Genomic DNA, 27,793 nt, shown 5'->3' on the forward strand with positions numbered 1-27,793 from the left:
AGCTGCAGACAGCCCTGTTACGTGTAAAGTTTTGAGGTATTGATTTACTTTTATTATTTAATCTACAAAAACAAGGAATTCTGAGCCACAATAAAAATATTAAAATTTACGATAAAGTTTACACAAATTCCTACTAAATCTTAACATTCCAATTTACATATCCACAAATTTTCAATTATTCCCCCAGCAAAGCCATTGGCTTCATTCGTGTGCTGCATAAATTTGCCGCTTTCTTTAAGCTCACGCAGCCACGAGCGCGGTTCTAAAAAACAACCGCCTGCCAAAAAAATCTTTCTTTTGTACAAGCGCTTTTCACCGTTTCATTACGTTCTACACTCTAAGCTGCCCACAGCTAGCCTAGCATCGCTGCAAGCGGTAAATTAGGTTACTCACTAAAAGTTGTTGCATAAAATTAAAACTAAAATCAGCATCCAGCAACCAGACCTGCTTATTGACTGCAGTAAACACCTGCTTGTTGTTGGTGCATACATATGTTTGTTACAGCGGCGACTGGTTAGGAATGGTTGGCAGTTGCGAGTATGGAAAACTGCATTCCACAGGCTGAACAGGCTGACTGGCGCTGGTTGGAAGCGCACAAAGCTTGCGTGGATTTTATAGAAAACTAGTTCATTAGGTCTGCTTGTAGGTTGGTATGTATGTATATATGTACATATATATGTATATGTATTTATATAAGCATGTATGTAAGCATATTTTGTTGTAGACAATCGTACAGCCGGCATAATTGAGCTCCTGCGGTGGGCCAAATGCTGCTAGAATTGATTGGAATTGCACTAGGAAGGTGTTTGGGGTGCGGTAGAGATCTGCAGCGAGAGTACTTATCTTCAAAAATTTTACACCTGCATAGCAACAAAAATAACAAAGAGAGGTGGATGTCTGCAGCGTTGTAAATCGAAAAGATTTTGAAATTAAAGTTTGAATTTAATTTGAAGTCCATAATGCTTACCGCAAACAAAGAAAAAACGTATCGCTGATGCTGGGCACACACACACACACACACAAACTGAGAACAACAAACGCTCCACCAACAAATGTATACTTGCCTGTGGTTGCTTACCTGCTCTGCTCCCATACCGGTTTCTTACTGCTGTTACTCGCGCATTTTACTTGCCTCTGCCTTTGGCTTAGTATTAGTAGCCGCACAGTTTTCTCACTTCTGAACGTCGAGGCTTGGAAGTCGCTAGCTCGCTTGCTTTCTGTGATTCTGGCATTCAGTTAGAAAACGCTACTCGTCACCGTCAGCGCTCGTAAACGTCTGAAGCGGAGCGCACGCGTACGCATTGTTTCGAATTAACACCTTCTGGTGGTGTTGTGACCGTTAGTTGTGCTTTATTTTTTTTTATAGCTTTTTTTACTTAGTCAAGTTAGAGGTTGGCATTGCGTGACTTGTTTGCGATTGCAGCGTGCTCCAAAATTACGGTGTTAAAGGGTACGAATTAATATATTTTTTCTTCTCATAAAAATTACACAGCTACTGTAATAGTCATGTGATTGTGTGCGTGCGATCATGCGCAAGGAAAGGTTTGATTTTATTCCGAAAAATTGTGTCAATGTTACGCAATTCATAAATTATCTTGAATCAAAACTTTTTCGGCGTACAGACGTTGTCCAGCAGGGTGGTGGCGACAGCAGCGAGCTCCGTGTTTGTGCATTTACCTGGTTGGCGTGTGCTCGGATGCTGTGCCAAAGTGCCGGTAACCCAAATTTTACTCTCGTGCTGTAAATTAATGCTGACCTTCATTGCTACAAGTAAAAAAATTTTGCTAAACACAAAAAAGTGTTTGTTAGTGAAATAACTAGAAAATAATGTGGCGAATATTTGCAAAAAATGTATGTGAAAAAAGATAAGCTAATGAGATAAAAAGCGCAAATGATGAAAACTTCAATTAAATTTTTGAAAGAAATAAAAAATAACTTTCCCTGCAAAAAATACGTGGGAGATAAAAATAAAAAAAAAATATGAAAGGAAACAATAACTAATAAATTACAAAAAATAATAAAAAACGAAATTTCTCTGCAAAATATTTTATATGAATGGAAACTAAGCTAATGAAATCGAAAGGGCTGCAGAATTTAATTTTAAAATAAAGCAAATTTACTGAACTAAAAAAAAAAAATAAAAATAAAAATAAATTTAAAAAAAATTTTAAATTAATTTGAAATAAATTTTGTTTATTTAAATTTCAAATATCTACGAAACGTTAAAAATAAATACCTTTTTATTTAAGTATAAAATATCCAGGAGACGTTAAAAACAATTAAAGGAACTGCACAAATTATACTTCACAAAAAATTTTTTACTAGAAAAATGAAAAACTATATGAAAAAAATTTGAAATTACATGAAATACCTAAGAAGAGAGCTAAGTTTAAAGGCTAAAAAATATGCTTACTACAAAAATGTTTAGCGTATAAAAAATACTATTTTGTTAAAAAAAAACAGCGGAGCTAATTTGGAAGTTATACAAAAGACACCATAAAAACTTGGGAGTACCGCTTTTTTCATGATACAATCATCGGATCTAAACTAAATGAGTATGGGACCACCCTTGAGGAATTATCAAAATCAGTTCATGTGGTCCAAAATTATGCGGTATCCTAAATAAAAAAAATTTCCGACTAATTGATAACCTCCTCATGGTTTTGAAGTCTATTAAAAATAAAACAAAAATATTAAATGGAAAATTTTTAGCAAAACTTAGCAGCGAATATAAGAACATAATTGAAGATTAAATCCACTTAAAAAAAAATAAATATAAAAAAAAAAAATTTTTTTTAAAGAAAATTAAAAAAAATGCATCATTTGTATTATACAAAACAAGCTTAAGAACGCTAAGTCGAACATTTTTAAAGGTCTTAAAATATAAATAAAGTTTAAAAATATGTGAAGCAAATAAAATTTTTTCAAGAAATTAAAACTAAGTCAAAGATTTCTGCATTTTAAATAGAATTTACAACAAAATGCAGCTTATACGCCTTGAAAAAATTATATTATTTTATATTTCTGTTTTTGGAACTTTTGTATGTGTATTTTTGCAGATAAATTACAAATATGTAAAATATCGAAATGTACGGACTTACGAATATTTTGGCGCAGTTAACAGTTTTTTTGTAACAAAAGCAGATAACAAAAAAAAAATTAACAAATTCTCTGTTCTTAAATGTTCAAAATTTCAAAGCATAATAAAATTGAAAAATGCATTTATGTACATAAATACATGTGTATATATGTATGTACATATAAAAAATTTGAAATTTAATTTCAAGGTACGCGTTTTTTAATTATAAATTTTCTTCTGAACTTTACAAAAACTGGCGATTAACGATTTGCAACAGAAATCCGTAAATGCGAAAAAGTGCAAAACAAAATTTGCAGAATAAATTTATATAAAATATTAAATGAAGGAAATATATATTGATTTTTTTATTTTTAGATTTTCTTTAGTTCTAAGTTTCTTCTTCAAATTAGAGAAAAGAGTATAAAACATGTTTTCAAAATTAAAAATGCAATACTCAAAATTTTATTGTTTCCATTTTTATAAATAAAATTTGTTGTTAATTAATTTTTTGCGGCTTCATTTCTAAACAAGCAAACTTGGGGTGTTGAACGAAAAAAAAAACACAGAAAACCATCGTTGGTTATCACTATTCGCGAAGATACCACGAGATGAGACGTAAGTTTAAGTAAAAAACAATAAAAAAAAATAAGTAAAATGATTAATATCATGCAGATTGCAGTGGAATATGCGCGAATTTTATATATAAAGCAACAATAAATATGACAGAAAATTTACCTTGCACACTAAAAACAGATCCCGAAAAACGTGTTCGCAGCACAAAATTTAGCAATAAAAAAAAAGTAAAACAAGAAAAACTGTATATGCATAGCAAAAAACACAAAAAAACTCTGAATGTGTTCGCAAATGTGGTAAAAGCTGGTAATGTCACACAGATGTGCATGCACACACATGCGCACCGACAACTTTACCATTTGTAGCGGCATCGCTGTATGTAAACTGTCTACACACCACATACCTTTGTACCACAACTACGCCAACCGCCAAACATTCCTCCACAGCGGGGCAAGAGAACTGCAAAACTTCTTCGAAAGAAGTCCAACCTGCCCAAGTGAAAGTTCAACTGATTGAGCGCAGTTGTGGTGTCGCTGTCGCTGTTGCGCGCTGCCACCATTTGAAATCCAATGACGATACCACTTGCTGCTTTTGACTTTTAACTTAACGCTTTTTCTTTTCTCTTAGCAATTTTTTTTAATGCCATTGCTGTTGTTGTGGCCAAATAAAGAGCCTCAGCGCGGCATCGTAATTTGCACGCAAGTTGGAGAGGAAAATATAAAGAAGCTTGAAAAATACGATAAGAACAAAAAAGAAATAATAATATTTAGTATGCGTGTATGTATGTATGAAGAAATGTCTTTGTACCAAAATATATATGGTTTCGTCTAATAGCTGGAAACCCTGCAAACCAAAGTTCCCGAAATCTTGACGAAATTTTAAGGAGTATCTCATTTCTGTAACGACTTTATTTCGAATCTTCAAAGAAAATTATATGGAGTGGTTGACACGAACTCGTAAAGAAACTTCTGTACGATAAATAAAGAAAATTCTGTATAACGACTATAAAATTTTTAAAAAATTTTACTGCAATTTTGGATCTACCATTTTGAATTTTGAAAATTTGGCTTCATATTGTAAAAATCGTTGTACTTTTGGCTCACTGTTCATACTAAGTTTTTGATTGAGTGACCTTCATCAAAAGTCTAGTGGATAACCTCTCTCTCTCTCTCTCTGCATTAAAATTGGGGCTCTATCTCTTCAGGCAAGTATAAATGTGCGCAAAGCTACTAGAATGACCACACAGACCAAGCGGTGGAATTTACGGAGAATGTCAGTGTAGCTTACTCGTTTATTTGTTGGTAATCAGGCTAATGCCGGATATGAGAAATCGGTTTTATCGCCGTATTGAATGACCTGTACGTTAATTTCGGCGTAATTCACCAAGTCGGATTGGGACTATCCGCATATTCGGATATTCGTATACATATACGGTTAATATCCCTTAGGTTTGCTATACGGATATTCGATTAATACCCGTTCGATTTTGCTATCCGGATATGCGGTTAATTTCCATTAATTTGGCTATCCGGATATACGGTTAATATCCGTTAAGTTTGGTCTCCGGATATCCGCTAAATATACGTTAATTTTGGTCTCAGGATATCCGGTTAATATCCGTTCATTTTGTTTTCCGGATAATTCAGTTTTTAGCCGCTAATTTTTCTATCCGGATATCCACTTAATATCCGGATATTTAGATTTTTAATCAGATATTTGAATATCCGGATTATCCTGATATTCAAAAAGTCCCGAATGGAAAACCTGAAGCTATTAGCCCTTACCTTAGGCTTTATGAAGCAATGATAAGAGTTTTAATCGACTACTGCTCTCAGCGTATCGCCTATCTCATCTTTACCAATCGCATCCATAATGGCAAGAAATGCAAAATAAGCAAAGCTAATTAATGGAAAAAAATGCGTTGAACGTTTTTTGTAGGAGATCGACCAGTTTTCTAAGCGCATTAGAATTTCGCGTGGGTGCGTTAAACGGCACTCAAATTGTATTTCGGTAATTATTGGCAAGCGGGTTGCTTTGGGGATTTTCGCTAGAGTTTTTTTTTAGAATGAAACAAATAACTATAACAAATTCCAGTGGAGATGTGGGTGCGTGAAATATGCGTGCTTTGTCAAAATATCCTATAATTGGCTAATGACTTTGAAATGAATGCAAATATTCGAAAACAAAAATACAAGAAAGCTAAGTTGAGCGCAAATATTTTGGAAGCGTAGGAATTTGTAACCGATGGTCGTAGCTTAACTATTTATATCACACACATAGCACATATGTACATAGTTTCTCAGCATTGATACTTACTGCCTTGGTTAGCGGTATGAGCTCATCTTGAATTAATAAACAAACCACAGACATATTAGCACTTTGCAAAAATGGTGACTCATCGGCATATAGCTTTTCTTTAAACCCATTACGAGTATTACCCAGTTACATATCATTGAGCCAGAAATACTTGATTTCCATTAGCTTTTTGGGCGAATGAATAATACTTTTATTCTGCTTTCTTTTATTCAAAATATTTTACTTTTGATGATAAACAAAATCACTTAAGCGATCACAGCGCCAACAAACGAGAAGAATAAACATTTGTTTGCATATCAGCACGATTTCTTTTTGATAATAACAACAATACTTCTGAGTCAATTGCTTTTATTTAATTTCGAAATATCTGACATTGCTTCACCTACGTACATATTAGGGTGAATCCAAGTGGGTTAAATTATTTTGGTATTAACTAATTTGGCAGTAAAGGGGAATTGTAATTATAGGTAAAGAGCATATATCAACAGCCCGATCACTGAATTCTTGATAGGCTTCGCCTACCGGGAAAATGCCTAGCAGAGAGCAATGGGTGCAGTACGCTCCAAAACCTACTGACTCTAAATATTCGGTTCTACTCTGACTTTCCAAATTGGACAACGAGGTCGGAAGAGGCATCTACAGAGTGAGTGCACAACTAGAACTATAAAAGTCGTACCGCCTATTAGAAGACTGCAGCTTTTTCCAAATAGAGCACACTTGCGCCTATGCAGGAAACTGTTTAGTGATTACGGAAAAGGGGTTTTTTTTTTATTTTCTCAAACAACCAGACAGCTTTTATAGATAAAAACTCGGTCGTAAATAATTTAGAAAATGTCGAAAAACTGTCGCTTGTAGCGCCGGGACATTGGGACATAACAGGCATTGAAATAACGTAGGAACTTGTATGGTTGAGCACTTCCCTCCTTCGAAGATGTTGGCCATGTCGTTTTTCACCTGCCTAGGCTTTACATAAAAGCGTTCTTCTTATCACAAGTCGATGTAGGCTGAACCGAGGAAAAAGTTCCTTTACCAGGGATCTGCTGACCGCGCACATTATTATTATGAATGGCACGCAGGAACTGCCAATACGAGAAAGTCCCTGAATTCGTAAGCCCCCTACTCTTCCGAAGTCTCCCATTTCGAAGGAGCGGAGTGAATTTTATACGTGCTGGAACGCTCGGGGATCTGAGGGATATATCCGTGTGATATGTGTGTGTTACGACGAATGCTCAAGTATAGGAGGTGAAATGCAAGGATCCTGTGCAGTGACGGGCATACTTAAATACTTTTCCACCTAAAGTACATGTCTGCTAAACACTAAGGTATTTAGTAGATTTCTAAATAATAAAGCGTTCATGAAATCGAGGAACACTAGGTAATTTTTGCTTTTTTTTTTAGAGATTTACAATTAAGTGCTTTGTGTTTTTCGAGATTTTTCAAAAAATGTTTCGGGAGTTTTTTTCTAGAAATCTTTCATAATTCTTCTTACCATACTTTTCGGGATTATTTTTTTAAGAAATTCGGCATATTTTCTGGATTGTTCTTTATTTTTGCAGAAGTTTTCAGAATTATTCGTGCTATATTTTTCAGCATCTTTCGGGCCTTTTCGGTAAATTTCGAATCGTTTCAAAATTTCTAGAGTTTTTTCAGAATTTTTCAGGATTTTTGTGTATTACTTTTTGGAGTATTTTTAAGGAACTTTGGGTATTTTTTCGGAACTATTCTTTATATTTGAGAACTCTTCGCGATTCTTCGTGTTATGTTTATCAGAATATTCCGGGATTTTCTGATACTTTTTGATACGAGAAGAATCGTTATAATGTTCTTAGAAAAGTTTGGGGGTATTTTTTGGACTTTCCTTTCTTTTCAGAAATATTCGTGTTATACTTTTCGGCATCTCGCGGGATTTTTTCCGGACATTTCGAAGCTTTTCAAAATTCCTCAAATTGTTTCGAAACTTTTCAGAATTTTTCTATTTTAATTTTCGGAGTTTTTTTTTTCAGAACTTGTTTTATTCTGTAGAGCTTTTCAGAGGTCCTCGTGATGTACTATTCTTGGTTTCGGAATTTTCGGAACCATTTCGGGATTTTCAGGACTACCTCGGGATTTTCGGAACTATTTATGGATTTGCGGGACCATTTCGGGATAACTTTTGTACAAAATATTTTGAGAAGCCAAAAATGCTAAGAACTTTTGTACTCCTGTAAAAGTTACTAAATACTTTTATACTCAGTATTTAATCGTGTAAAAATAAGTAGTAGTTAATGTATTTAAACTTAAAATATTTATAATACTCGGTATTTAGTGACATCCAAAATACCCACGTGCATAGTGTTTCATTATTAGCTAAATACGAAAATGCATTTTTGCCCATCACTGTTCGGTTGTGATACCACAAGGGAAACGTTTGAGGTTTAAAGAGTGCTGGTGTGACCACTAGCAGCCGCATCAACGTAACCGAACCCCGAAAAAATTGTTGACGCTGCTCAAGTCACTGCAATCGGTCTTTGACTCACAGTAATTTCAGTCATTTTATTCCTATAAATTTGGCACCCTAATGTGTAACAATAAAGTTGCCTTTATGTAATAAATGTGAAAAGAGTCAATTTTTTTTTTTTAATTTTTTTGTATGCAAATATTTTTCTTTATTATTAATACCGCTTTCCAGCTGCTTCGCATTTTAGGCTGCACTTTTCATTTTTACTACTCCAAAGTGTGCCGTTTTAAATGCGCTCTAGTAGCGTGCGGCTTTGTTATAGCTCATTCGTCTTCTTTTTTTATGAATTTTTTCTATTTTTCCAATTTTTATTTTCCTATTTTGAATCCGCTTGCTTATTTGCATGTGAAAGGCGAATTAAATTGAAGAAGACAACACAGCAGGAGTGGCGGCGTTGCAACTGCTGCATTAATAAGAGTTGCATAGCTGCCGATGATAATAATGAACGTTTTAGTTAAAAAATAAACCGTTATTTGTAAGCTTGCATTTGCTTATGCAAATATTGCATTAACCTACTTTTAAGTTTTGGGTTTGTTGCAAAACACAACATAAAAATATTATATAAAAGCTTATGGAAGTTATAAACAGCTTGTGAGAATATTTATTTTTGTTATTCAGGCAAACAATTCAATAAACAAATGATGTGAAAATATACTCAGAAATCCGGCATTGCCTACTGAGGGGCGGTCATTTCATTACATATCGAGTTTGTCTCGTGACCGATATACATATGTATATCTGCTTTTGCTTAAGGTTTTATTTTTCGTCTTTTTTCACATGCATATGTTTTTCTGTTTTTCTTTATCTTCATATTTATCTTTATACTCTGTCGATAACAAAATCGATAGCAGCATAACACCACCGATAAATATATCGAATCGAAAATAGTTAATAACATCGACTAAAATATCGACAATAATATCGGTAACAAATTCGATAAAAATGTCGATAGAAAACCGATAACAATATCGACAACAAAATCGTTAAAACTATCGATTACAAAATCGATAACAAAATCGTTCAAAAATATCGATATTAAAATCGATAAACATAACGGTTATTATATCGATAAGTTCCGAAAATATCTATAGCAAAGTCGATAACAATATCGATAAAAGTTTCGTTAACAAAATCGATAAAAATATGTATTAATCTTTCTTCCTCTATCTTCATCCTTACTTTTATCAGTATCCTCATCCTCATCTTTTTATTTTTTCTTTCTTTTTTTTTTAACATCTTTGAGTGTTACGCGGCTCAGGGAATCAACTTACATAGGTCCTATCAAACAGTAATGGGCACTTGTAACCATCCTTCGTCTATGGCGATCCCCAATTGAGTAAATAAAAAAAAAAAAACAATTAAGCATAGACCATTAGTCATTTTAAGATGTGAAAATGTTGAAAATGTCGGCTTTTTAATACCGAACTTCCAAGTACTCATTTGGTATTTAAAGCACAACATTTTTAATATTTTTTTTTTGTTTCGTTGAGCCCAACACACTACTAAAATTGTGCCATTAAATGTTTACATTTTTACTTAAAGTATCTAAACATAGTGTCATTTATGATATGTACATATACATATATGAATGTACTACCTGTACTACGATATCTTTTTCATTGCCTGCACCCATAATTCCAAGTCTGTTTAATAATGAAATATGACTTTGCATTTAGCTTTAGCTGTGTTTGAAGGACAAATCATTTAAGAGTAGTAAAATACTTAAGCAACTTACCATTTATTATACTTAAAGATTAATACAAAAAAAAAAAAAAAAACGGAAAACAATAACAAAAACCAAAGCAAACAGTTTCTGTATGAATAAGTTGCTGCACCTTCCACTACTTAAATACAGACAAAGTTATGGCTTTGCAGATTTAACGATATAAAGTCTATTTTTTCCTCAAGTACATAAGTTTCAATGATTGATGATAAGTTTACATTACATAAAGTCAAATTACTTACATGCATACATACATACCCACTTACATGTGTATGATATTTATGTATTTTGCTACCATGCATTCACCCAAACTCGATTGTTTTAAGAAAATATTTATTTGAATTCATATTTATTTCCCTGACCTCTTGGGAATATTTGTATTTTAACAAAAAAATTAAACCAAGAATGATTTGCTAATAAAAATTAAAATTCAGGCAACCAGCTGCAAATAATGCGTTTTCCCTTTCCTCTTGTATGGAGCATGCAGAGTGGTCGATAAGCTGATAGCTTACCAAACGGCTCACCCGGCTTGGGAGGGTCAAGAAGCTTCAGTTTTTCCTTAGGCGAGGAAATACCAGCTCCTGTAAATAGATATTAGATAGAATATCTAATTGAGGTATGCACTGCGACCAGTAGATCTATTGTACATATACATATATGTATGCAAAAAAGAGCTGCGCGAATAATGATTCCCGCTCTTGTATGGCTACCCTAAGCCCTATATTTTGAATTCCGTGAGTTAGGGGCTCTTGTCGATTGATATATAGTACTCGTAGCTCGATACAAAGTGAATTTACGTTTCCGTTCATAAATTTGTATGAAATTAATTCAATGAAAATTCTCACGCAAAAATTTGGAACCAAATTGAGGGTAGCACAGTTAAATATCTTTTATTTCGAATGGCCGCTGTGGTATAGTGGTAAGCAGTGCGCGCTTTAACTAATCAGCACCTGGGTTCAAGCCCTGGTCAAAGCAACATCCCAAAAAATATAGAAAAAGGTTTTTTCTTAACAGCGCTCGTCCCTCGCCAGGCAATGGCAAACGTTCGAGTGTATTTCGGCCATGAATAACAGCTTCTCATAAAAATACAATCGCCGTTCGGAATCGGCGTGAAACTGTAGGTCCCTCCCCTTTGTGTGACAACATTAAGGCGCACGCCAAAAAAATGGAGAAGAAGCTCGGCCAAACACTAACGTATGTGTAAGCGCCAATTTATTATTTTAATTTAATAATTATTTTTATTATTTCGAAAAAGCCGCCGACCTACCTAGTAAAATCCATTCGGTTACGCTTAATTTAGCGGCGATTCTAGGTTAGGTCATTTAATTTAGTAATATGAAATTCAAGTTTTTATGCGGGACCCGTTTTTGAGCGATATTTTACAATTTTCGTTTGCTCTGAAAATTCGTGTTGGAGGGTTTATTGATGCGAGGAATCCAATTTGAATTTACTTTTGCAATCCGACAAATATTTAGTTCAGCTTTAATACAAAAAAGCAACCAAAAATGATCGAAACGGGCAAAATTTTTTTATGGCAATGGCCCAATATTTGTTGGAAATACATTTTTTTTTTTTTAATTTTTATTTCTATTAAAATACAATCCTAAAAATTTCATCGTAACCAGAGAAGAAAAAATATACCACGCATAAAAATTGTTTCGATTTTCTGCAAAAACTCCGAAATTTTGTACGCTAATCACGCCTACAGTGACGGGCAAAACTGTAATATGGTTTTTACTTCAGCCATCGCTATCTAAAAAATTGTTTTGAATTTCAATAATTAAAAATGAAAAATATTTATAAATATGTGTATTTGGTTATACCTATTCTTTGGTCATTTCTACCAGTTTTATTGCTGCACCAGAGGCTCATATTTTGTAGTTAGTTTGTTTTTCCACTACAACTACAAAATATGAGCAAAACTGGTAGAAATGACCAAAGAATAGGTATAACCAAATACACATATTCACAAATTTTGTTCATTTTTATTTATTGAAATTCAAAACAATTTTTTAGTCCAAGACCTCAAAAAAATTGGACTGATTTTCAAAAAACATCGCTACACTGCCCATCGTCAAGCTAACACTTTAAATATTGTAACTAAATGTACTAGCTCAGCGCTTCCGTATGCTTTTTATTCATGCTGCTGCACATTTGTGTTCGTTATATAGGCTTTTGCTGAGGTGATAGCGGTATAACCATCGTCTGGTAAAAAATCTCTACCAAGTACTTACACTACATAGTACTTTTATCGGAAATCAATGAGAAGAAGAATTGCCTCCGTGACCCTTCTCTGTGCCTTTTGTAGTTGCAAAATTTTCAATTTTGATATACTGCTCGCTTAGGAAACAACAAAGTCAGTGTTTTTTTTTCTCTGCCGTCCTACTAGTTAGTTACAATAAAGAACATAGAAAACTAAGAACTGGCTGCCTTCCAGCAACCAGCCGAGTGGTCAGTCACAAGTCGGCAAGCTTTTTTTTACTAGTGAAAGTGTTATAAAAGCAGAGATTTTTAGTGAAAATTATAAAACAATGACATTATATTTCTTACATTTTTCTATAAAAAAAATAAATCACTCCTACTAAGTCTGCAAGAAAAACGGAAATGAAATCATTGTCTACATTTTGTCATAAAACAAAAAAGGCAATGTCATTTAAAACAGCTACGAACATACGTACATATTCATGTTTATATGCACATACATATCCATACCCTGGTACGTATTCTCATAAAAAAAGACACACCAAACTAGCGCTACAAAACGTTATAGTGTCACGCACCGCTTGCTCGCTGCAAGTGGATATCGAGCTGCAAGGTTATGCGTTGGCAGTAAGTACTATCTACAGTTAAAACAAACACAAACAGAGACAGCAATGCGGCAGTAACTAGCTTCAATAGCATCAGCTGATAGCCACCGTCTCAATTGTCTGCCAGCTGTCTGTTTGTCTGTTGGACGTCTGGTCAGCGACGCGTTCGCTGCTTAAGTCTTTTGTTCCTGCTGCACTCGCGCGAAGGTTAGGCGACGAACTTTATTAAAGTGAGATCATCGGTGTGGGGAGGGAATGAAAAGCACAAAATAAAAATAAAATAAAATAAAAATTAAAAAAAAATGTGCAGCTAAAATATGCATCCGCTTCGTAGATATGCATGTATTTGGCAAACCAGTTTTAATGATGCTTCTATTTAATTTAAATTAATTGCTAAAAAGGGTGTAAATAACAGTAAACGTCTAAATTCGATACAGCAGCAGGCAGCTATGAAATTAAAGCTTTTCATTTAAGCAATCGCTGGTTTTTGTACACCTGCTAATGTATTACTTACATATATAGCTAATTGCTTACCACAAACAGTATTAGCCATTTGTGGCTGCGCGCTTGGTGGCTTTCTTCATTCAGTACGTGGTAGAAATTTTTAAGTTTTACCATTGCAGATTTTTAATTTAAGATTCAATTGGCAAACTTACAATTAGTTATAGCTGGAAGTGGCTTTCTAAAATTACTTATTTTGCAGTTAGCCACAAATGCATGTATAGAGTATTGAATACTTACTACGTATGTATATGTAGGTCTCTAGCTCCTCGCTGGTGAAGTAATGAGCCATTTAAAGCCGCATAAATTGGGAGGCGTTGCAATCGAAGTGAAATTACATATGTTTGATGAGGCTGTTGCACACTCATTGTTTATTTTGTTTTTGTTGCCTTGCTGTTGATTTGTTTTTGCATTTCATTTAATATATGTACATGTATGGCAGCTCGCTTAATATGTACATATGTATGTGGTAAAGCGGCGTGCACGTGCTTGGCGAAACTATTAAAACACTTTTTTCTTTAAAAAATGAGTCGGCGCTTTGTGTGTGACATTTGATATGTGAGTCATCTGGTATATATCATGTCGGTGCGCCTGTTTTGAAATTTAACTTCATCGGTTAAGTGCTAAATGCCACACTACATTTTAAACTAGAAGGGGCTTGATTTTAATATTTTTATTTAGTTTTATTTTTTTTTAGTTATATTCATTTAGTTTTATTTTAGTTAATTTTATAAAATTTTTTATTTCATTCTTTTATTTTACTACTTTCTATTCTATTTTAAGCTTTTTATTTAATTTGGTTTTTTTTTGGTTATTTTAGTTTTATTTAGCTAAATTAATTTTTTCATTTTATTTTATTAATTCAGTTATTTTATCTTATTTTATTCCTTTCTTTGTTGTTTTTATTGTATTACTTTATTTTATTCATTTTGTTGGTTATTAATTGGTTTTTATTTTTTTTAATTATGCCTTTTTTATATTATGAACTTAATTAAATTTTTTATTTTAATACTTTATTATTATATTATTTAGTTTTATATTATATTATTTTATTCTGTTTTCATTTTCTATTTTTACATTTTTTAAATTTAGTTAAATTTAATTTGATTTTATTTTATAAAATTTTTCTATTTTTATTTTATTTTGTTTTTATGTATTTATTTATGCAGAACACTCTTTTATGAAATCTTTGTATTTGTATTTTACTTTTTTATCATTCTTTGTTTTGTTCTATTTATTATTAACCGACTTCCAAAAAAGTAGGAGGTTATCAGTTAGTCGGAATATTTTTTTTTTTATTTTATCTTTATTTTATTCATTAAATAATTTTAATTGAGCTTGAGGCCGTTTTTATTTAGTTTTATTTCATTTCCTTTTTCATTATTTTATTTTATGTTTTCTTTTATTTCATACTTTAAATTTCTTAAATTTTAATCAGTATATTTTTGAATTTTTTTTGCTCCGTTTTATTTTGATTTGTATTTTTTTATTCGCTTTTTGGTTTTCTTTTATTTTATTTAATTTTCATTTTATTTTATTTCACTATGTTTTTTTTTACATTTATCTGCTTTATCTTACATTATTTTCGTTTTGATGTATTTGATTTTCTTTTCTTTTGATTTAGTTTATTCTTTTTCACCTTATTTTACTATTTTTTAATTTAATATTTTTTTTTTTTTTTTGTATATAGTTATTGTTTTCTCCTAGTTAGTTTTATTTTGTTTGTCTTATGCCTGGTTTCACTCGAGTTCAGTTTAAAATTTATCAGTCTCTTAATATTTAAAATTACACAATTTTGTTCGAAAAATTTTTAATTTTAAGTTGTAACAGCCTATCGATAACTGTTTGGGGAAACTGGGGATTAATAACACTATTTTTATTTAATTCAAATATATTTTTTAAAATATTTATTTTTTAATTTTTTGATTTAAATTATTTCCAATTAATTTTCCAAAATTTTTTGCTCTATTAAGATTTTTAGTTTTTTGTATGTAATTTATTTATTTTTTTTTTGAATTTAAGCAATTTTTATTTGATTGTTTTACTTAATTAGTAAATTTTTTTTATTTTTTTACATGTATGTCTGTATATCAATCGATCTTATTTTTGTATTTTTTACTTTATTTCATTTTATTTTTATTTTACTTTGTATTCTATATTTTTTCCAAAAAAGTTGTTTAATATAATTAATATTTTGCCACATTTTTTCTAATTTTTCATATTATTTATTTTTACCCTTTCAGCGTCTTCTTCCCAGTAATCAACTTTAAAAGTGTTTATTAAAGAAAAAAAAAACATATTAAAAATAATTAAACTGGCTGCAAATCGCATAAATCAGACGGCGTGAAGTGGTTAAAGCATCGCAAAATGAGCGGTTCAACGGCGGCCAGTTTAAAATGGCTGTCCGCTATTTATTTTCTGGTTTTATTAGTCATTACCTCGAAAACAACGAAAACATATGCAGCTATTGAAGAGGGATTCTCGTGTCCAAATGGTGAGTACAGTATGCAAAATTGCTCCGCAGATAATAATATTTAGTTGATGGGCTACTTTTATGATTATTTATTTATTATGATTAAACTACACTAGATTAGATAAGTTATACTAAGAAAAAAGGGCTTAGTGCGTTGAGCCTTACACTTGACCAATCTGTATTCACATACTACCATCGCAGAGCCAACGCTGCGTAGTTGGCCACATGAGTTAGGTTTGACCTGATTAATAACCAGTTGAGAGCACTGGCCTTCCCTACGACATTTAAGTATAAGGTCCACTTGCATATCATCCCTCAGCCTTGATGATTCCTTCTATCTCTCAGGACAGAAACATAACACTAGAGTATTATATCTTATACTTATCCTTAGTTCATATTGCTATGCCTGGTATGTCCATGGTGACTGACATATCACCTCTGAGGCCCCTTCTCCACCGAAGAAGGCTTATGTGGCTTATGTTTACGACAGTTCTTAAAGTTATGTCACTAATGTAATGTAAAGTTACATAAATGTAGCCTCCTCGTCACCGCTTTCCTACGCTTCTAAATTTTCTCTAATGGAATGCGTAACAACACAAATAAGGCTAAAAGAATTGCCTGTCGGTGGTTCTTCTTATTTAGCTGGTTAATGACTTTCTATATTAAGCATAACTATAACTTCAGAATTACCTCACTGGGCTCAATATCTATACTCGCAAGTAAGTCTGTGTGTGTGTAACTTACACCAAAGCCTGATTGAGTGACGGAGTGAATGATGGCAAGTCAAAATAAGGCGATGCGGCTTTGGTGGTTATACGTACGACGTACGTATACATATGTACTTACATATATAGTAAGCACAAAATTCTGTAAGTTTGTGTTTACATGCAGAGTTACAGTTACATGTATGTATATGGCTACGTAAGTTTAATATATACATTAGGGCGATCCTAAAAAAAAAATCAAATGAACGATTTTTTTCAGTTCCACCCCCTCAATCGGTAAAACCACGGTCACAGATATCACATATAAATTTTGTTCCCGATTGGAGCCGGTTAAGACGTGTGGCAAAAGGGTCAAATGGACTTAAAAAATTAAAAATTTTTTTTTTTCATAAGTAATCTGAACTTTGACCCCTGTGTGACACGCCATAACCGACTTCAATCGGGACCAAAATTTATATGTGATATCTTCGACTATAGTAGCACTGACGTATGGGGTTGAGGCTTACGAAGTACTATGTAAAAATTTGCTTTCCAGATTTAAGGACCACCCTAATATACATACAAACTCATGCGTGTACATATGTACATACATATGTGCTATAGAATGCACCAGTTATATGAAGCCGCTGGCCATTCCGCTGTAGAATCACATGTGGGGAGGTATAGCATGTAGCTTGATCTGTATATGTAAAGATATATGTACATACGTATGGGTTTGTGCCAGTGTGCCTCTACATACATACTTACATATATTCATATGCCGTAACTTAATGTAAATGCAAGCTTCTGTTGCAAGCGAGGCGGCGGGCATGTTGCTTGCTATCGAAACACTTGTTCGATTGCTAAAGACTCCCAACCACCACCACTACCACCACCACCACCACCACCACCACTACCACCAGTATTAACAGCACAACTAACAACACTACCAACAACACCACCGCCAATGGCAACATGTTGCTAGCGGCGTGAATAGATAACAACAAGTACAAGTGCTGCTAGAAATGCGGGCATAGTGGAGCTGGTTTTGTAGAATCAACATCGATCAGCCGTCAAAAACAACAACTATGTATGTATGTATGTATGTATGTATGTATTTATTAGTACTCGTATGTAACTGCCTCCAACGGCGTGCTGTGCTAGAGAAATGAAGTCAGCAAGAAGGCAAACTGTAAAGCCAGAAACTGCAAACTAGAATTTTTAACGGTAATTTTTAAACACGATAAAAAGTATGCGCTCATCGTATATGGAGTTAGTTAAGTGAAAGAGTAAAAACGAAAAAACAAGTGCACAGAATAAGAACAAGCATAACTACTATAAATAAGGTGCATTGTAGGAATACCAGTGCGACTGGCTAGCTGTCATGTGCAGTGAGTTACCAGATATGCATATGTATGCACACTAGGCTGGCGCACGAACAAAAATAACCTCTGGCTCAGTTGAATAAATAAATTGAGTAATTTTTTTTTAATATCTCAAAATATTTTGCCTCAATTTTGCGGCATTCGTAGCCTCTTAAAAAAAATCCTTTTAATTAATGCCTTAAAGTAAGAAATGGACTACGGTGCCACACATCTCTAGTTGAGATGAAATAAAAAAATTGAGTATTTTTTCTAGACTATCTCAAAATACTTTGCCTCAATGTAGCACATTCGTAGCCTTCCTTTAACTTAATGCCTTAAAGTGAGAGGTTACTTAAAACTGGACATAAGTTTTACGTCACTTAAAAGCTGGACATAAATCTTTAGGTTATTGAAAACTGGATATACTTTTTGGGTTATTGAAAACTGGACATAATTTACTTTTTTGGAAACTGGACTTAATTTTTGGTATTTTAAAAACTGAACATAATTTTTTGGCACTGGACTTAAAGTTTCCGTGCTTTTAGGACTGGAATAAAATTTTGAGCTATTTGTAAACTGGACACAAATATAAAGTGATAGTTATTTAAAAATTGGACATTTTCTAATACTGAAAAATAACATATAAATTCGTTGTTTTAACGACGGTACTTTACAACGTAGACATATTTTTTTGGTAGTGCAATTGGACGTACATAAATTTGTAGCTTTCGAGAAACTGGTTATAAAGTTTGGTCGACTGGACATGAGTTGTTATTTGTTTAAAAACTTGCAAAAATTTAGTTTTAACCGAATCATATAAAGAACGAAAATAAATTTTTGGTCATAAAAAATTCGACATAAATTTTTGGTCATACAAAATTGGACATAGTATTGTTGCCATTAAAAACCGAATACGGAGCTTCATTAGCTTAAAACTTCACTCAATTTCAAGTTTTTGTAAAAGTGGAAATACATTTTTGTAAATATTATAATAGACAGTATTTGGATTTTTTTCACAACTTTCATGATTTGCGTGTGGTTCCCCCACACAACTTTCCCAAATCTTTTAGCTGATACATAGATATGTAAAGTTAATAATTGCCATTTAATAACTGGACATGGATGTATGGTAATTTAAAAACTTGAAAAAAAAATTTTAACTGGATAATTAATGTAAAGAACGAACATAAATTTTGGTTTATAACTGACTTTATGGTCATTATGACCAAGAGTTGTATATTTTTTTTTTTTTGTCAAAAAAATGTACATATTTTTTTGGCAATAAAAACTGGACATGAAAGTGGACATAAATTTTTGTAAAATTAAATATTGCCAGTATTTGTAATTTTTCACAAATTTCATGATTTTCATGCAGGAGAAAGCACATTTTTTGTTTGATATACATATAGAAAAGTATGTAAATTTAATAACTGCCATTTAATAAATGGACATAAGTATATGGTAATTTAAAAACTTGACTTAAGTTTTTTAACCGGATGGTTTAAGGAACGAAAATAAATTTTGGTTGAAAACCGAACACATGTTTTTGGTCATAAAAAGTTGGACATAAATTTTTGGTCATAAAAATTAGACATAATTTCTTTGCCAATAAAAACTGAACATGAATATTTAGTAGCTCAAAACTTCTCGTAATTTTTTTGTGGACAATCATTTTTGAAAAATTAAAAATTAGCATTATTTGGAATTTTTTCCATAAATTTTATGATTTTCGTGTGGGGCAGCACACATTTTTTAGCTGATACATGTTTACATACATATGTAGATATGTAAATACATGCAAGAAAGTTGCCACCTTTTATATGTTTTAGTTGTTTTGTGAATTTATGTATTTTTTTACTAAGCGAGCAACTTAAATTTTGCAATTAATTTTCTCAACTTGTTGTTGTAAAAACTAGCTTCTTCAAGTTGTTCGAAGTTGGCTAAAACTTTGAAGGAGAAACATGTATGTATTCGTGTGCTCATTTCTCATAGGCATTTCAAAAAAAGGCTTACAAATATAAATTTTGTGTTATTTTAAAGGTAGCTTGATGGTTTACACTTATACATTTGCAACTATTAAAAAATGATTGCAAATATTTATTTGCCACATATTATTTGTTGCAACAACAGCTGCCATTGCATGCCGAAGCCGGCGCTGCGCTTTAACCGGCGCGTTCTTTTATTAGCTGATGGCGCCATTGCTGTAATAATTTGCAAGTAAATTTGTGCAGATGCACACTTACTTAAATACTTACACTTATGCCAGTATGTATATGACTACAGGCTTGCCCACCTGCATATTTTCACACACACACGCACACTACGTATAATTGAAAGAAGATGTTGCCACAAATTGAGTTGGTGGCTTGAGTTGGTGGCTTGAGTTGGTTGGTTGGGTGCGACTGCGACTGCGACTGCGACTGAGCCTGCTGCTTCTTCACTTTAAACTACAGCTACTTGCATACAAGTATATAAATATGTAGGTGCAGCCATAGCATTTTTTTTTTGTTGTTTCTTTGGTTATTAAAGCGCCTGCTACTCATTGCTGTTGCTACATTGCTTAGTTACTTATTACCCGGTTGACGATTCTTCAGCTGATAACATTGATTTGTTGTTGATAGCGAGTGTGGTAGCTTCTACATATACTAGGCGAGTGTGGTGAAGAATACATTTTTATCTCTTCTGTTTTTTATTTGTTTTTTTTTTTTTTTTTTTTTTTTTGTGGCGCAAATGTAGGTCAAACTGTGAAACTTGGTGCAACCGTTGAAGTTCAGTTATTGCATGAGGCTAGGCAAACTGTGATCACACCGCGCGCTGGTGCATAAGTTTATATGTATGTAGAGTATAACTACACTGAGACGTTCCAGCCGCTGCCACATACCACATAAATACCTACTTCACTATTCTTGCAGCAGTCACGGTTAGCTGGCATAGCTTCTGGTAAATTTTGTTTGTATCTATGCGAAACCTGCCAGACAAATCGATTAATATTGATGAGTGTCTTAAGTGAGCTATATATGTAAGAAAGATAAGAAAGAAGGTTGTGAGGTTAATATTTCTTAATTTCCTAGTGTCTCGGTGGGCATGGAAAGATTTTGAAAATAATTATTGGCTTTAGATAGGCGTCGTAAAAAATTAGGCCAACAAACAAGTGATTAACCTTTAGATAGCTTATGAGTAGTTGAGTTTAGCTGCTTGCTGTTAAGATAGACGTATTTAAGACGCTTATAGGTTTTTTTTTTTTAATTTCCGCAAGACTGCAATTCTCAATAGGCTTATGAAATAATTGAGTAATATAGACTATGGTTTCTCGGAATCAGAAATGTTTCCAGCAATGACTACCCGGACGCTATAAAAGCTGTCAATTGAGCAACCGTAGGATTTCAGTTTCAGGCCTGCAAGATAATCTTAATGCAGGCAGCGGGATAAACTAGTAAAATATTTCAATATATCTTTATTTTAGACCCCCAAACCACGCAGCGTATTGTCGTTTACAAGCTGAACCCATAGCTGACAAACCCGGCCCAGCTTCTACAGAGAAAGGATTTACTAAAATGAGCGGAATTAGAACTGACCAGAATGAGGGGCTTATGCCACCCATTTCACTATTACTGCTTTGGCTGTCTGGCGCATCCAAGAGTAATAAGCACTCTTGACTCCTGGCAGACAATTGGTTAGATTTTTTTAAGAGAGCCTACGGATATAAAACGAGCTCCTCAACCGGTACCTCAACGAAGCCACTGTGCCTAAGTGTCCTTGATTTGTTCACTCGTTGCAGGTAGCCACTTCAATCTACCACCTTAGCCTTATTAGAAGCAAATCTTTAATTTTTTTAAGGAAGCTTCTGCACTGGAAATCAGAGAAGGCTTTCATGGAGCTATACAAGGCGTAAGAAATCCACTTAACAGCTGTCCTTTTATGGCCTAAATTCTCTTTTGCTGACCAGGCATGATTTTATCGTTGAAATTGGTATTGCAAATCGATATGGACGTTGATAAAGAATCGATACTATCATCGATAAGATAAATATATCCATATAATCATCAATAAATGTATTATCAATGATAGCGATAATATGTCGATAAAGTTATCGAAAAAGAAATAAGAGTCCGTATGTATGTACGATATATCGTTATTGACTTCTTTTACATCGACCACACTAAGCGCACTTACTATATAAAAATGTGGATAACACATCGATATAATTAGCGATAAGTGCATCGATAATTAGTTGTACATGCTTATCGATAACCTGTCTTATAATGATAAAGTTCTACCAAAAGAATGGAAAAGCCATATTTATTGATATACACTGTGGAACAAGTTTCCAAAAGTTGGAGGTGATGGGAATCGGACCCACATTTGATTAAGCTGTTCAAATAATCAAAAAGTACTAAAGGATTCGAAAAAGTTGGTTACCATTTCTTTTTTTTATCTAAGTTCGAAGATGGCGAAATGGAATGGAATAAGACCCTAATAAGAACGTATGTAGGTATGAAATTCGTGAGCGAAACCAAAAAAAACAAAAAAAAGAATCATTACTTATTTATTTTTGTTCCTTAAATTCACAACTTCCAATCGATATAAAATGGAAATGGGAGCCAACTTTTACAAATGCTTTGGTATTTATTCATATTTTCAACCTCTTTTAATGAATGCCATTGGTCTTGTTCCCAGCACTTTTTGAGTTTTGCACTGTGTATATCGTTAGTGATTTCTTCTACATCGACAGCTTTTAGCTAAGCACACTCATATCTCATTTTTTAAGAGCATAGAGCTGAATTATGGGCTACTGAGAGACTACATCAGCGGTCCTAATAGCCCAGGCTAAACCCGTAATGGACTGTTGCAAGAAATGTAGAGTAGATTTTTCAGTTTTGAAGAGTGGGAGTATGAAGGATCTCGTGCTCCTTGTCAAATATGCCTATTTGCATCCCCACTAACTACATGGTTTATCAGGTTTGTCTTTTCTAGGCAGCCATTTTATTTTAGATCCTTATTTTTTCATTTGACTCATGACCTTTAACGAGAATTGACATTATTTTTAAGCGACAATAATCAAAAACATTTCATATTATCGACAGTATAAAAATATAAATTTATCGTCAAACATAAAAAAAAACATAAATCTAAAATTTTTCGATAATAACCAAATAATAATTTAAATTTCAAACTGTCGATGAAACACAAACGTAAACAAAAATTTGAAATTTATCGATACTCATAAAATAAATAAAAACAAAAAAAAGAGTTTAAAACATAATTGGAAAACAGCTGCAATTTATCGATAATAATAGTAAAAATAATTCAAATTATCAATCAAATATTATCGAGAAATAGAACTGTGTTTTTTTTTTTTTAAATAATAATGGAAATTTAATGTTATCGATCAAATATATTCGGAAAAATCGATAACAATTAAGCGATAGTTTAAATATCAAACTGCTGATCAAACATAAACACAAAAAACCCTTAAAACATAATTGGAAAGATGTCTGCAATTTTTCGATAATAATTGTACAAAAAAAAAATAAAATTATCGATCAAATATTAACGAGAAAAAAATTGGGTTTTTATTTATGATAATCATGCAAATTTCATGTTATCGATCAAAAATTTTCGAAAACAGAAATTTGCAATTATCGATAATAATCAAACGATGGTATAAATTTCCAACTATCGATCAAAGATAAGGGAAACCAATAATCTAAAATTTAGCGATAATACTTAACTAAATAAATTTAAAATTAACGTTCAAACATAATACAAAACAAAAATCTAAAAAATTTTAGTAATATTTAAACGTAGAAAAAATTACCAATAACCATAGAATAAGTTCGCATAAATAATGTGTATGATACTCGTATCGCTTTACATTTAATTTTTTGGCAACTGAATTCTAGAAATAATATTTATGTAATACGTATTTTAATTTCTTTGTATTCTTTTATCAATCTTTTCTTAAACGCTCTCCGCGAAAGTCACCACCGCGTTCTCTCCTTTAACTGTGCACTGACGCCGTTACTCCATTTTTTTCTGGCTATACGTGACCACTTTGGCACTTTTTCACTTTTCCATATTTCACGCATAAAAGTTCATTCAACTTTTTTTTCGCAACTTCACCAAGTGATGATGAGTTGAGTTGAATGATGGGTTGCCTGGTTTTGGTTGACTGGCTGGCGGGCAGTTAGTTAGTTAGTTATGTCGTAGTTACTGCGAAGCTCACACGAAACTTATTCAAGCATTAAAGCACGTACATACATATTTCCGCAATACCTTACAATAGCAGCAACGGCAGGAACTATCTACACAAAAAAAAAAAAAAAAGCCAACAAGCCACTGTAATGGCAGTAGATTGCGAAAAAAAATCGCAGCTAAATTTTATAAATTATTACACGCCTGCCTAAGCACTTACAAGCAAAATACATACAAAATTTACAAAACGAGCCATTAGCAGTAAATATGTAGGCATGTCATTATATGTAAAATGTAAATTCGCTTGCTTATATTTATGTACCAGTATTTATGTAGTATGTATTTCTGTGCATCGCTTAGTTTGTAAACTTTTGCGCCTTTTGGTTTTGCGGTTTAGCAATTATGTATGTATATATTTGTATGTATGTAGTAGTACCTAAGCAGTTAACCAATAGTTATATACATTTCTATGGCGTGTGCGTGCGGCGAAAAGCGCACACAACAAATCGAGAACAAAACTTGTTTTGCGTAAAGAAGCGGAAAATTAGTAAAATTGAGAAAAAATTAAAAAAAAAATTTTAAGGCGATAGAAAAAATGTTGTTCTTGTACATATCTGTGTTCATATGGAAAAGTAGCTTATGTCGAAAGGCTGGCTTTAGTATAAATCGGCATTCGCAGCATACGCTTGCGAATGACTCACTGGCGGTAAGCCGTTGAACAACTTTTAGCAAATAAACGTGGAAGAAATAGTTCCGATACTAGCAAGTCAATATTCTTATTAAGTCTCATCAAAAAATTCCTTGCCGTTTAAAAAATAAAGGGATTGCCGCATTATACTAAAGCCAACCTTTCGACATAAGCTACTTTTCCATACGAACACAGATTTGTACATGGAGGTGTGTGTGACCCAGAAAATTAGAATTTTTTTAATATTTTTGCTTGCATTTTTGTTGCTAATTGCGCTAGCATACTTGTATTTGCATATGAATTGTATTTGCATATGAAAAAAAAAAACAAAAAAAACAAACACAGAGATAACTCATTTACTAGTTTCCTGTCTGTGTTGCCACTATTGCTATAGCTACTCAACTTGTTCTGTGACAAAAATTCCTTACATATATATGTACCTACATACAGTTCAAATACAACTTTATTTTATACCGGCTAATACCTGGCGAGTGTTGCCACACTTCTGTACAAAAACATTGTTCAAAAAGTTTTCAAACCTGCTTATAAGTATTTTTCAAATATCTGGTAATACTTTTTAAACAAATTTGGATGACTTTAATTTAAAAAAAGTGGTAGCCCTCTACAAAGCTATTTATAGATTGCAATTTCGCATTCACTTTTTACGTAAATATTTTTCATGATTTAATTTTTTTTTAATTTTAACCATTTTAATAGGTGGCACCTCTATTCAAGAATATGTCTGTTTTAATGCCTATTTCAGCACTTTTATCTGGTGTAAATTTTATATAAAATTTTTATGTGACATATTTAAAGAACTTAACTTTTTTTTTGCAAGGTGGCAACTTCTTTAAATAATTATTTTGGCCAAAGTATTTTTTAAAAGTAGTTCGTTTTACGCCCATATTATTAATTTATTCCTGCATGCAAAGTACCTGCTTAAATTATTATTTCTTACTTTAGGTGGCAACCCTCTAATTTTTAAAAGTAAATTTTCTGCATAAATTGTTAAGGCTTTTGCAAGAATATTTTTGAAGTTCAAATTAAATCTTTTTTTTTCCAACATTAAAGCGCATATTGCCTCTATATTATAATACAATATTACCTAACTTGACTAAAATTTTTTATTATAAGTATTAAATTTCTAAATAGGAGCAGCTCTCTTCAAAATACTTTTGGTTTAAAGCGTTCAGGATTTTATTTTTTACATTAATTTCGTTATATTTTTTATTCATGCGTTGGCATATACATTTAATAAGGTAATTTTATGGCAGTTTTTTGCAGACTCAAATATTTTCATATTTTTTTTTTAAACCTTTTGTGAATATATTTCATGTTGAAACTTAGATTTTTTTTTAACTTACTTTGTGCATACATTCTATAAGGATTGGTTAAAAAATACAGCTGGCAACTCTATACAACTTTTTTGTAGACTCAAATATTTTTTGTTTAATTTTCTTATCCTTTTTTTATGAATATATTTCATGCTGTATTTACATACATTTGCATATATTTAGAACGATTCAGCTAAATGTGGGTGGCAACTCTGTAAAAACTGTTACCAATATTATCTCAAAAATGTTTGCTATATTTTTACGAATATACATACATATTTCATTACTAAATTTTTAAGTATTCTTATCTATTAAAAATTTTGCCCTGAATACTTCAAAGACTTTATTATACTTTAAACTTTTTTCTTTCTTATTTAAATTCCATGTCCGAAAGATAAATTTTTCTAAATAGATGGCAGCTCTGTTGATAAATATTTGCGCGTGCTTCAAAAACTATATTTTTCTGTAAACTTCATATTTTTTTTATAAATCTCATTTTTAAAAAAAAATTTCTAAATACACATGTAGCTGGCAACCGTATTAAAAAGTTTGCCTTAGTACTTCAAGAACTGTATCATTCTTTAAAATTTATATTTTTTCCTTTAAATTTCATGCCTAGAAAATATTTCTTTAAATAGGTGTTAGCTCTGTTGATAAGTATTTGCTTATGCTTTAACAACTGTATTTCTCTGTAAACTTCCCATTTTTTGTATAAATTCCATGTTAAAAATTTTTTTCAAACGCACATGTATGTGGCAACTCTTTAAGAAAATATTACAGGTATGCAATTTTTTGCCCAGGCTTCGTTAGATAACTATTTTTTTTATTATTTTACTGAACTCAAACATTTAGTTTAATCAAGAAATTTAAGAAGATGGCAACGCTGTTAAAAAATATTATTATTAGTTTTTGCATTTTTTCCTACTATTACGATACCAATAAAATATATTTTTTTTAATATTTTTTATTTGGCTGCTAACAATGGCTGCAGCACCATAGTTGGATCTATATGTCGAGGCATTAAAAAAGTACAGTCCTCAAAATTTAATACTTCTTTACCTAACGAGGCACATATATGTACATACATATGTACATATATAAAGTGGCACTTTCTTAGAACTCCTCTACTTTGGTTAAACGATATGCATGTCTCTTACTTTTAACATTAACTAGAAAATATTTATTCCACAAATTTGTTTTGCCAATTTAGTTAACTGTGTATGATTGGCATTCTCGAGTGTTTCTCACTTTATTCAATACAAATTTTTTATATATTATTTTCAGTTCATTCCAGTCTTATCTTAAATATTTAACAAAGAAAAAAATGCTCTTCTAGCGAAACTATCTCAGCTTGACGCTAAGCTTCATTGGCATCTACAATTTTGCTATCAGCTTTCTTTGCCGCTTCTCCATCGCTGGTTCACCGACTTCATTCCAATGCTGCCACGGCCATTAACTGTCCATTTGCTACTAGCTTTCTTCTAGCAATTAACTGTTCATACTAGTTATTCACATCAACGGCGGTTTCGTGTCATAAGC

The 27,793-nt window shown here is 32.3% G+C and overlaps 1 protein-coding gene across 8 annotated transcripts in view; it reads left to right on the plus strand.

Moving 5' to 3' along the window:
• LOC118735677 (sushi, von Willebrand factor type A, EGF and pentraxin domain-containing protein 1) overlaps positions 1–27,793 on the plus strand; it is a 101,885-nt gene that overhangs the window by 28,315 nt on the left and 45,777 nt on the right. For 6 of the 8 annotated variants that reach the window (XM_036465590.1, XM_036465585.1, XM_036465592.1 and 3 more), the window contains exon 3: positions 15,740–15,990. In XM_036465590.1, the coding sequence (XP_036321483.1) occupies positions 15,864–15,990 (127 nt within the window). In that variant the 5' untranslated portion in view covers positions 15,740–15,863. Of the gene's footprint in view, positions 1–1,226; positions 1,451–15,739; positions 15,991–27,793 lie in introns of those variants that run through there. The other 2 variants (XM_036465588.1, XM_036465589.1) reach the window with 2 other exon arrangements.

This window comes from Rhagoletis pomonella, unplaced genomic scaffold (genome assembly GCF_013731165.1).
Source record: "Rhagoletis pomonella isolate Grant_MI unplaced genomic scaffold, Rhpom_1.0 Rhpom_scaffold_00003, whole genome shotgun sequence".
Classification (NCBI taxonomy): Eukaryota; Metazoa; Arthropoda; class Insecta; order Diptera; family Tephritidae; genus Rhagoletis; species Rhagoletis pomonella.